Source organism: Micropterus dolomieu, linkage group LG07, assembly GCF_021292245.1.
Source record: "Micropterus dolomieu isolate WLL.071019.BEF.003 ecotype Adirondacks linkage group LG07, ASM2129224v1, whole genome shotgun sequence".
NCBI classification, from domain to species: domain Eukaryota; kingdom Metazoa; phylum Chordata; class Actinopteri; order Centrarchiformes; family Centrarchidae; genus Micropterus; species Micropterus dolomieu.
The window spans coordinates 28,552,225-28,564,349 of NC_060156.1; the positions used below are offsets into that span (position 1 = coordinate 28,552,225).

At 39.1% G+C, this 12,125-nt stretch overlaps 1 protein-coding gene across 2 annotated transcripts in view; it reads left to right on the plus strand.

The window, feature by feature from the left end:
• Positions 1-12,125, plus strand: part of col6a3 (collagen, type VI, alpha 3) — a 57,170-nt gene that overhangs the window by 29,325 nt on the left and 15,720 nt on the right. For both annotated transcript variants that reach the window (XM_046053161.1, XM_046053162.1), the window contains exons 6-26: positions 4,079-4,690; positions 4,877-5,497; positions 5,678-6,277; positions 6,501-7,112; positions 7,254-7,588; positions 8,178-8,256; positions 8,392-8,537; positions 8,620-8,712; positions 8,823-8,876; positions 9,110-9,181; positions 9,304-9,330; positions 9,417-9,461; positions 9,649-9,702; positions 9,791-9,853; positions 10,276-10,341; positions 10,547-10,600; positions 10,698-10,733; positions 10,828-10,890; positions 11,157-11,219; positions 11,462-11,524; positions 11,822-11,884. In XM_046053161.1, the coding sequence (XP_045909117.1) occupies positions 4,079-4,690; positions 4,877-5,497; positions 5,678-6,277; positions 6,501-7,112; positions 7,254-7,588; positions 8,178-8,256; positions 8,392-8,537; positions 8,620-8,712; positions 8,823-8,876; positions 9,110-9,181; positions 9,304-9,330; positions 9,417-9,461; positions 9,649-9,702; positions 9,791-9,853; positions 10,276-10,341; positions 10,547-10,600; positions 10,698-10,733; positions 10,828-10,890; positions 11,157-11,219; positions 11,462-11,524; positions 11,822-11,884 (3,821 nt within the window). The remainder of the gene's footprint in view (positions 1-4,078; positions 4,691-4,876; positions 5,498-5,677; positions 6,278-6,500; positions 7,113-7,253; positions 7,589-8,177; positions 8,257-8,391; positions 8,538-8,619; positions 8,713-8,822; positions 8,877-9,109; positions 9,182-9,303; positions 9,331-9,416; positions 9,462-9,648; positions 9,703-9,790; positions 9,854-10,275; positions 10,342-10,546; positions 10,601-10,697; positions 10,734-10,827; positions 10,891-11,156; positions 11,220-11,461; positions 11,525-11,821; positions 11,885-12,125) is intronic.

Here is a 12,125-nt window from a genome sequence, read left to right on the forward strand (position 1 = left end):
AGTGCAGCAGAAATTTTTTTGTAACCTTGGCCAGATCTGTGCCTTGCCACAATTCTGTCTCTGAGCTCTTCAGGCAGTTCCTTTGACCTCATGATTCTCATTTGCTCTGACATGCACTGTGAGCTGTAAGGTCTTATATAGACAGGTGTGTGGCTTTCCTAATCAAGTCCAATCAGTATAATCAAACACAGCTGGACTCAAATGAAGGTGTAGAACCATCTCAAGGATGATCAGAAGAAATAGACAGCACCTGAGTTAAATATGAGTGTCACGGCAAAGGTTCTGAATACTTATGACCATGTGATATTTCAGTTTTTCTTTTTTAATAAATTTGCAAAAATTTCTACATTTCTGTTTTTTTTCTGTCAAGATGGGGTGCTGAGTGTACATTACTGAGAAATAAAATGAACTTTTTTGATTTTTGGAAAATGGCTGCAATGAAACAAAGAGTGAAAAATTTAAAGGGGTCTGAATACTTTCCGTACCCACTGTATACATAACAAATGTGTAGTTCTTCATCTATACAAATGGAATATTACCACTGTAGTTTCAACATGGCAGCACAGGGAATGACGAATGGTGAATACTCTATTTTCATGTAATTAGCAAAAACAAAAATGGCTTAAATCAATTTTCAGAACCAACCAACTATAAAGACATGACAGATTTTGAAGAAACCATACAAAACTGTCAGTATAAGACACATTAGGAAATTAGATTTGTGTTGTTTTCTGCTGAAGGTTTAAAAAGTTTTTGCTGACATTTTTATTTAGCAGAAAGTGTCGAGTTTTGGTGGGCGACACTTGATGTTGAGAAGTCAACTCTGACATCCAAGGTATGAGAGTTTGCTGCAAAAGAGCTTGCATACACAGGCATGCATTTTTGGAAAACTAAACTCACAAGCAATAACCACATTTTCTCATTGACTGGCGAATAAAATCAGCCTTCAATATATTGTGCATCTCTGTTCAACAACAAATACAAAACAGTACACAGAGAAACAGGGCATGCATGTAAATTACATAGTAGTTTTGATGGGTTTATCTCCGTATCCATATTTGGCTGAATGTTCCAAACTCTGGGACCATCCATAGATCTGGAGCCAGCCCTAAATACACATAAGCAGTTATTGCAGAGTAGATATCCTGGCATTTTTGGGCCCAAGGGGCTCACCACAACAGATCTGGCACCCCTCAACAATAAATCATCCTTGCAGCCCCTTTAAAGAAAGAGGCCATGGAGAAGAAAACTCATACTCAGGTAGAAGTACAAGTTATTGTCAAAGAAAAAAAATCTTAAAAGTTTAGACATTTATATTTGGATGTTTGATCTAAGAACTAACTCAAGCGAGCGACCTTTATGAGGATTTGTACATCCAAAGAACTTCTATAAAAAACAGACCAGGCTTCTTTGAGATTTGAATTGAGTTGACAAAAGTTGACATGATGCTGACAAAATAATGTCACCTTGTCACTTAGTGAATAAGTCCATATATCAACGAAAACCTCCTCTTCTGGATCTCAGCAAGCAAGCAAAAAAAACCAACTCAGTTTCAATGCAAAAGTTTAGACAAGCTTAGTATTTCACCAGAGTTGTCTCCCGTAGTCTGGACAGTGCTGCTGGCAAGCAGTGCATAGGCTTTCACTCTTAGGACAGAATGGGTCAGTTTTACTAGTTACTCTTTTATTGGAGTTGCCACTGCCACAGATATTCCCTGAGCTAACTGGTGTGTGTGTGTGTGTGTGTGTGTGTTGTGTGCACCGATTGCCACAATATGCTAACCTTGCTACATGTGTCTTTCTATTATGGCAAATTTGGCAGCATCCACCTCAAGATTTTTTCTGGGGGGCCTGCAACTTCTCTGCACCCTCCTTGCGCTTTGGTTTGTCCATTTTGATCTATGCTTTTGACACAAGATACAGAGGGCAGAGGGTGAGGTAGTAGGGGCTAGGAGATGTTTGGGCCAGCGCAGTGTCAGTACAGAATGAACCAATGGGTCCCTTTCTGTCCCTGCTTTATGGGTTGTTGGCCCATTTAAGGTGAGACATGGCAGGCAAAAAATGTTGTTTTATCATTTTATCATCATCATGCACTGGTCAATTTTGGGATTTTGAGCTATTTTGGGTATCGTGTTCTTTCAGACTACTGGACAGAAAAATGCCAAAATACACATTTAATTGTTTAGTTTACTACAGTTTGTCTATGTGCGTCTGTAGATTTCTCCTAAAAACAACATTTCCTACCCCTATCATTGACTGCACCATATCATCATCGACAGCACAATGTGTTCCGATCCAAATCTGGTCATATCCTTTGTACCAGCAACCAATCATCAAAAACAAAGGTGGATTTAATCTAAGCATGAAATCTCATTGACTAGTGTTGATTTCTGACAATGTGATTCTTTTAGATGCATCACATGGCGTACTTGACACTTCCTGATTTAGCTTTCACGGGTGGCTTTGTCTGTGTCTGTGTTTGTGTTTGCATGTGACTGTTCAGACATGCTGTTATTCAGTTATCAGTTTTGATGTGTTTTAGATGATCTTTATAAATCTATGGAATTTTACAATACATATCTTTAATGCTGTTTTCTCAAGATGAGTTTTTTCTCATACTGGGAGCCTGAAGTTTTTAGAGGACATTGTTCATATAGGGTTTATAGAAAATTTTATTCCCAGAAACATGGTTTACAGCATTTTGTGATTTATGGAGTGATGAAAAGAGATATCCAAAATTCCCCCTGTAAAAAACATTTGAATCTAATATGTCAACAAAATAAAACAGTCATTTTGAACCTGATTTAATACAATGTTCAGATTTCGGTTCTTGACATAGATACAAATTAGTGCATATCTCATTAGATACTACCTCATTTGAATATTTAAACATAACATTTTAGAGAACTGGTACCATAAAGAAATTAATATAAATAATCAACTAGTAACGTTTCATGGTGATATCTATTAGTTGTTTTTTTTTTACCTTTTTACATGTTGTGTCTCGCCTTCATTTTTATATATTTTTTTTATAATTGATGAATAAATTATTTAAATTATACCAGTATGCCAGATTACCAGTCCAGCCCTGTGGGTACGGGAGGCGGACACGGTGACGAGGTGGCCAAAACCCATGGGCCAAGGTGTAGCACCATGAATTGTGCATCACTTGCAACTGCTATCTGCCCTGTCTCAAGGTCAGATTCATAAAAGATATTGCGCTTATGATATTACAGCGCAAACACTGCCATTAAGTTCCCAACTGAGTGCAATTTTTCTTTGTTTTGTGTCTATTAAATGTTCATCTGCAATTTTCTGTAGTGGTCCCAGTAATATTTGTTCTGAAGTATACTGAAGAAGCATATTATAGGACATGTTTAAGCTACATCTGAGTCAAACATTGTATAAATGCAGCTGTAAAAACAAAACTTGCCACTCATATCTTAAAATGTTTGGATTGAATTCTGTCAAATCAAATATTGCACATTGAGAGCTGTTTGCTCTACTCTGCCCTGTGCTGGGCTGTTACGGTGTGTAACTATCATCTCCGCTTCTCACAGCATTAGGATTTATGTTGTTTATATTTCCAGTTTCATTGCCTCTTGGTGAATATCAGGTATGATAATAGGTAGGTGTACTATGATGAGTGTGTGACACCCCTTATAAATGTGCTTCAGTGACCAACTCTTTGAAGATGCTAATAATGACACTCTAACTGTGAGTGAATATTAGTGATGGTGTTTATGATTTGGACTTTTTTACAATGTGGCTCTATTGTATTTTATTTTTCACCTTTTTAACTCATTTATTTTCATCAAGAAGACACTGTTCATAAAGGTTTACAAGGTCATCTTGCAATGAGGTCTTGTAGTGAATGGTTTCACTGGTTTGGGAACAGATTGTGGGCTAAGCTTTCCTCCGTGTTATCAAGTCAAGAAGGATTTGAACAGTGTTAAAACCATTGTCATACATCAGTAATATCTCATACATATGTTATTGCTGCTGAAATTTTCCTTTGAATTTTTGTTTCATCAATTATATAACAGACCATAATATTACCTTTTCTCTTTCTCTTTCAGCTGAGTCACAGGGACCCCGGAAGGATGTTGTTTTCCTTGTTGATGGATCTGATGGTGTTGGACGGGAATTTCCTATCATCCAGGAGTTTATTCGCAGGGTCGTGGAGAGTCTCAACGTGGGCGAGAACAAGATCCGGGTTGGCGTGGTCCAGTATGGTGACTCTGCTCAGGCTGACATGTTTCTGAACTCACATACAACCAAAGAAGGTGTTTTGAATGCCGTCAAAGTAATGAGGCAACGAGGAGGAAGACAACGTAACCTGGGTCAGGCTTTGCAGTTTGTCAGTCAGAACGTTTTGACAACAGAACGTGGTAGCAGGAAGCAAGATGGTGTTCCACAGTTTGTAATTGTCGTCTCCAGTGGGTCTTCAACAGATGACATCAGTCGTGCAGCCACTTCCCTCAAACAATCTAGAGTTCTTCCCTTCAGCATTGGGACCAGAGATGTTAACCCTACAGAGCTCCAGATGGTGTCATATGTGCCTAACTTTGCCTTCACTGTAGATGATCTCCCTGGCCTGTACACAGTCCAACAAAACTTAATCAACACTCTCACTGAGTTGTCAGATGATGACATCACCAGGATGAGTCCAGTATTCCCAACCCCTGATGGTAATTTTAATTTCTCAGTTAAATGTTGTCTTAAAAATTATTTACAGTCTAAATACATTATGACTTACTGTATTACATGATATTTGACTTGATGACCTGATGACAGTCATACTGTATGTCCTCTAAATATTTAGTTAATCATAACCTGTTACTGTGCTTGTATTTTGCATGCTTCTTTTTGAGCAGTCACACCAGTCTCCAGAGAAGGAGAAAAGAGGGATGTCGTATTTCTAATTGATGGCACGACAGCGGTGCGTAGTGAGTTCCCTTCTATCCGTGATATGATAAGAAGAGTTGTGGAGAAACTGGATGTGGGAATGGATAAGGTCCGGGTTTCAGTGGTACAATACAGTGATGAACCAAAGTTAGAATTTCTTCTGAATGAATTCTCCACCAAAGAAGAAGTACGCCAGGCTGTGGGGAGACTTCGAAGCAAAGGAGGAAACCGTCTCAACACAGGTCGTGCTCTTGAGTGGGTCTCCAGAAACATCTACCAGAGGTCAATGGGTAGCCGTATTGAGGATGGTGTTCCTCAGTTCCTCATTCTAGTAACAGGTGGCAAGTCTACCGATGATGTATCCACTGCAGCTGACCAACTTAAGAGAAATCGAGTTGCACCTCTTGCCATTGGTTCAAGGAATGCAGACCCTGATGAACTGAGACAGATTTCCCTCAAGCCTGAACTTGTATATACAGTTGACAGTTTCCAGCAGCTGCCAAGAGTGGAGTCACAGCTCACTGATTCAGTCAAAACAATATCCACCGCTGATATCATTGGTAGTTATGATCCTCCCACAGTTGACTTAGGTAAGAAATTCTCATAAATACAAGGGTTATGGTAATTAAAATTAAAATAAAATTTAATCATTTGTTTTTCATTCCTCATGATAATAAAAAAACATGATAATAAATCTTTTTATTTGCATCTATATTTTTTTCTAATATACTTATACATCTCTCCTTCGCTTTTTTGTGCTTGTTTTGCAGACAACCTAAATCTTGGGAGAAAAGACATTATCTTCCTTATTGATGGCTCAGACAATACAGGTTCTGCTGGCATAGCTCATATCCGCGACTTCATCCTCAACATAGTCCAACAACTTGATGTGCAGCCTGATCAAGTGCGTGTGGCTATTGTCCAGTATGCAGACAAAGTTAAAACAGAGTTCTCATTGAACCGCCACAATAACAAGCCAGATGTTATCTCTGCAATCAGAAGACTTCGTCAGATTGGTGGCCGGTCATCAGATCTAGCTGATGCCATTGAGTATATTATAAGGAATGAGTTAAAACCCTCTGCCGGAGCTCGTATAGCTGAGGCCTCCCAGCATCTTGTGGTCCTCACAGGTGGACGTTCCCGGCAAGATGTTTCTCTCTATGGACCTCTGCTTAAGGGCGCCAGAGTCAACTGCATTGGAGTTGGAGCTGGCGGTGCTGACACAAGGCAGTTAACCCAAATTGCCACCACCTCAGATGATGTCCTTCAGGTTCCTACATTCCCTGGCCTGCCAGCAATCCGGGAAAGATTTATTTCCAGGTTGAGTGGGACAATGACTGAGGAAACACCCACAGAATATGAGGAGCCTAGTAAGTTGTATAAAAATTTACACATATTAAATGCTACTACAAGCCCTTTGAGGCAAATGTGTGATTTGTGAAACTGGACTATATAAATAAGATTGACGACCTCACATGTTTTGCCCTAAAATGACTAAATGCCCTAAAATTATATGGATCCATGTGCATTTATTCTCCTGTTCTTGCCTTTTTTTAATCTGTCCTCTTCAATATCTCATCTTCTGTCTTATAGCAGCAGGCCTGCCTCCACCCAAAAAAGCGGATATAGTGTTTTTGGTGGATGGCTCCATAAACTTCCGCAGGGAAGAATTCAATGAAGTGATGTCGTTTATCATCAACCTAATTGACCTGTTCTTCACCGAGAGAGACAACCTGCGGATAGGCTTGGCACATTATGCTACAGATGTAACTGATGTCTTCTACCTCAACACATACAAGAGTCAACAAGACATTGTAAGCGCCATCGGTCGTGCAGAGTATAAAGGTGGACAAAATGCCAACACTGGTGCAGCCATTCGCCACATTCAAGATGTTCACTTTACAAAAGAAAAAGGCAGTAGGATGGATGAGGGCACTCCTCAGATCCTAATGGTTATCACTGGAGGGCGCTCAGCTGATGACAGCAAAACAGCAGCCCTTGGTCTGAAGAAAAAAGGTGTGAGAATCTTCGCTGTAGGAGTGGGTGACACTGCGAATGAGTTAGAAGAACTAGCAAGTGAGTCCACCACTGTGGCTCGAGCAAGGGACATTCAGCAACTTTCAGAGCTCAATGAGCAAATCCTGGAGACTTTAGATGATGAAGTGAAGGGGAAGCTGTGTGTTGGTGTGGATGAAACTCCTAAAAGTAAGAGACTTATTTTTTTCTAATAGACTTGATAGCTGAGCTGTTAAAATACATTTGATTTGATAAATTACATTTTGAAAATACTAATAAATTTGCCACTTAGAATTCAGAAGTAAAATAAAATCATGCTCTGTTTTACAGCCTGCAACATAGAGGTGTTGGTGGGCTTTGATGTTTCTGCCCAGAACATCTTCAGTGCTCAGACCAACCTCCAGAGCAAGATGGGTGCCATTCTGCAGAGAATTTCCAAAATGGCAGCTGTTAGTTGCTCCTCTGGGCAGCTTCCCTCTGTACAAGTGGGAATGCTAGCTATGGACTCCGCTTCTGAGCCTGTCCAGCTGGACTTCACAGACAATGCTGATGAACTGTTTGAGGCCTTCAGAGCTCTGCGGAGTCGTGGCCCCTTTGTCCTCAATGGCAAGACCATCTCAGCTTACACCAATAGGTTCAAAACCAGACAGGACAATATTGTTAAGGTAGGTTTCTGAAACAGTTTAAAGTAGAGATATCCTGAGCCGATCCTCAGGATCAGGGCCAATCTGGACATATTTTAAAGGATCCATATAAACTAAAATTAAGCCAGTGTTGCTTCTATCGCTTTTGTTGATGGAAGGATATATCAGCTGTTGCTCATTAACTCTAATTAATTCTGTGAGTAACTTGATGGCAGGACAAAATTAAACAGTTGTATAACTGTGAACGAAATGTTGCCGGATGATATGTGATGTCTTCTATCTAGTGGATAGCATCACATTTCATGAGTCTATATCAATAATTTAAGATGATCAATTTAATAGTTTTAAACCAGGATCTCCAGTATTTGATTCAAGTAGCTCAACTAAGGTGTGCAACATGTGGCAGTCTAAAGCTGTTATTTCTGTTATTTTTATTTTAGGAAAATAATAATTTAGAATCAGACAAATTTTCAGCAGCTACCCAATATTGAAGGATAAGGATCTGGCCCCAGAAAAATTGATTGGGATATCCCTAGTTTAAATTTACTAATGAAAAAACTTGCGGAAAATGTAAGCAAGTGTGAGAGTGAATTATGTTTTCCCCCTGAAGGTTGTCATTCATCTGACTGATGGTGTTGACGCTCCATATGCTGAAATGAAAAGGCGAGTTGAGGAGCTTCGGCTGTCAGGTAAAAAGATGATACGTTCAAATGGTGCTTGATCACTATCTATCCTTAAACCTCTGTAAAACTATATCAATATCATTTTCAGAAGTAATTAGTAAGGGTAAATATGTCTCTTAAACTCTTGTATGTGCAAAATAGGAGTAAACAGTTTCATCCTGGTTGGGCTGGAGCGGGTGCCCAAATTTGAGGAGGGTTTGTTGCTGGAATTTGGTCGGGGCTTCAGGTACACCAGACCCTTACGAGTCAATATCATGGACTTGGACTACGAGCTAATGGAAGAACTGGTGAGTACTAATTAGTCATACCCCCCCCCCCCACACACACACACACTTGAATTACTCAATATTTGTTTATTTTGCTGCGTAGGACAATATTGCAGAGAGGGAGTGCTGTGCTGTGCCATGCAAATGTACCGGCACCAGAGGAGACCGAGGAGCAGTTGGACGTTCAGGGTCTAAGGTATTCAATGTCAAAAAAAGAAAATATTATTTTTCATTCTTCCTTCACTTTAAATATACCAGAAAATAATTGTTTGTCAAAGGCTAATAACTGGTTGTTTTGCCCTTCAGGGTAGTCCAGGATCACCAGGAAGCCAAGGACATCCTGGAGATGAGGGTGGACCTGTAAGTTTGAATGCATTGTTACATTTGTGGTCACAGTCTGAGAACGTTTCAATGAAAGACTTTCAGGCACCTGTTGTAAACTGTCCTGATCTCTTTTGTTCAAGCATTTTATTTGTTGTTGTTCTCAAGATGTTCATTGCCAATTTTTAATGTTGTTTTTGCTTGTGGAATGTTCCTTCATATTCTCCTGTATGATGTTAACACATTTTATTGTCCCTATTCTGTAATGACAGGGAGAGAGAGGTCCTCCTGGTGTGAATGGAACTCAGGGTTTCCAGGGATGTCCTGGACAGAGAGGTGTCAAGGTAAAAGCTTTGAGATTAACTTTACCACTCAACGTATTGTTGTAAATTGTTGTAAATTTAGCATATTTATATGTTTTATTAGTTAAACATGATGGTGTAACACATTTTATTATTTTGTTCAGGGTTCTCGTGGGTACTCAGGAGAAAAGGTGAGTATTGTTTTTTAAAGACTTTATTATTAGCTAAATCTGAAAAATACTTGATGATGACCTAATCAACTGCTACCATGTTGCAGGGTGAATCTGGAGAAATTGGGCTTGATGGGATCAATGGAGAAGAGGTAAGTGTGTGTTATATTAGATTTTGTCATTCATTACACATCATACAGAATCATGTATGACCATTTCTTGTCTTTAGCTGTGTGGCAAGTGAGTCCCACCAATGTGTTCATGTGGCAAAAACATGTGAATCTACTTTGGTTTATGCATGTTTGTGGGCTTTAATTGCCATCTGTTGTATGTTTTCAGGGCAAAACTGGAGTGGCTGGACCCTCAGGAGACAGAGGAAATCCTGGCAGAAGAGTGAGTGACTGGATACAATTTTAGCTTCAAAAATGAATTTCATATGGTTAGTGATAAATGCTTCACTGAACACATGTATTGCTTTTAGGGTCCCAAAGGTACCAAAGGACAAGCAGGAGACAGAGGAGAACTGGGAATCAGAGGAGACCCTGTGAGTATGAGAAAAAATAATGCTATTTACTCTCTAAATTAACATTTATCAATATAATTACATATTTTGTAAAACATGGATACCTGAACTGATCGGGGTAATATTGTGTGTATTACTTGTGGGATATTTTTAATAGTTTTGTATGCATACACAGTACATGAGACAGTGAAAAGAGTTGCTAATCACCTGTTGTGAATTCCCAGACCAGCTTAGATTGAGTCATTGTGTTCCCTTTAGCTAGGCTCTCAACAGTGGTCAGTGGTAAAAATTGCGGCGTCGGATCATTCATACATGGTTGTATATATCCCTCCCTCAACCTACCATTTCTCTCTAAGTATGAATGAAAATGTATTCTTGGTCAGCTCCCTGGGCAAACAGTGTTTTAGGATGTTTGTAGCTGAAAAAGTCATATATGTCTACAGGGTACAAGTGGACAAGATAACAACCGCGCAGGACCTAAAGGAGACCCTGGTGATGCTGGACCAGCGGTAATGTCCCCCACCCTCCTCAAAAAACACACTGAACACACACACAAACATACACATTGAATTTCTATAGAAAAAATGCTAAATGCCATTATGGTGGTCCAATGCTTTTTTTTTATGCTTTTAACAGTTTTAGCAGTTTTACATTATGAGGTTTTCTGTGTTTGTATGGGTTTGTTTTACTGAGATATCTGCTCTGAAATTTCAGGGGGGGCCTGGTGTGGATGGAAAGAAGGGAAGCCCTGGTGAACTCGGAAGAAGGGTAAACAATTTTGTCAAGTGTTTATTATCTTTATCAAATACTTACTTGCCACTGTTTTAAAAAAAATCATGACTTATTTCTACTGTCACTTTATTAGGGAGCTGATGGCAGAAGAGGCCCGCCAGGACAGGCTGTAAGTCTTTTAGTTGCTATGTTAGTGATAACATACATTATTTGAAATATAATGGCAGTAAATGTAATGTTTTGCTGCTTGCATACCATTAAAGGGAAATTCTGGAAGTGCAGGAGCTAATGGTGTCCAGGGAGAGCCTGGAGTTGGAGGATCTAGAGTAAGTTTGTCATTCTTTTTACAGTATTTGCCAGATTTTTCAATCTACAAATGCACTTGCCAAAACATGTATCATAGCAAATGTTGTAATTAATGTTAATACTTTTCTTGGCTGCATTAGCAATATGACATATTATTTTGACTGGACTGTGACTCGAGTATTATATATCTAGAAATGTGTATTCATTCTTTAGTCATGGGTTGGAATTCCAGCTCTAATAAGCAAGAACCTGGTGCATCATCAATCTCTGGTTTGTCATTTTTAAGGGTCCACCTGGACCGATTGGTGTACCAGGACCAGGAGGAGAAGATGGGAACCCTGGACCCAGAGTGAGTTAACCTGTTACGGACATTGTTTTAAATAATTATTTTTTTTTGCTATGTCTGTAACATATTAACACATTTTAATGTTTTAAGTCAAGTGATAAATATTTATGGAGCACACTTAAAAAACTCTAAAATTTAATTTCAGATACAAAAACCCACAGGTTAACTCACTGATTATCTGATTGGAAATAATTTGCACAATACACTTTTATTGTCTTCTGATGTTTTAATGTGATGTTTTCAAGGGTCCCGGAGGTAGCCCAGGTCCTGCTGGAGAAAAAGGTAGAAGAGGAGCTCTTGGTCGCAAGGTACTGTGGCTTATATTCTTCCTCAACAGGCTTGTTTCAATTGTAAACACCCTGCCTAAGCCTAGCTCTCTCACATTACTGGACACACATGCATAATCTATTTGAGCAAACATGAAAGCACTGTAAGATAACACCATTGATATATGCAAAAAAGTATATGAGCTAGATTAAATCTATAGGAACTGACCTGACAGGTTAAAGAAATATTTCACTTTTAATTTAAAGCCTTCACATTATAATTGAATCTTTAACCATTTATGTCTCTGTCTCATTCTCTGTATCTATGTGCCTTTATAGGGAGAGCCAGGGGAGCCAGGACCTAAGGGTGTTATTGGACCTCTCGGTCCCCGTGGAGAGCCTGTAAGGATAAAACGTCTTTGCATGTACTGTAATGTAAAACTGGTGAAAGAAGAAGTAAAATAAGAACTTTTCACTAAAATCTATAATATCTATAATATCCAAAAAATCTTTAGGCTACAAGTTGAAGAAGCTATTTTTGGCATCACTGCCATGTGTGGTTTAAATCCAGACTTATGGTGCTGTGTCTGTAATATCTGAGAATGTAAGTGGTGTGTTTCTAATCAATTGTTAATGAGATTTA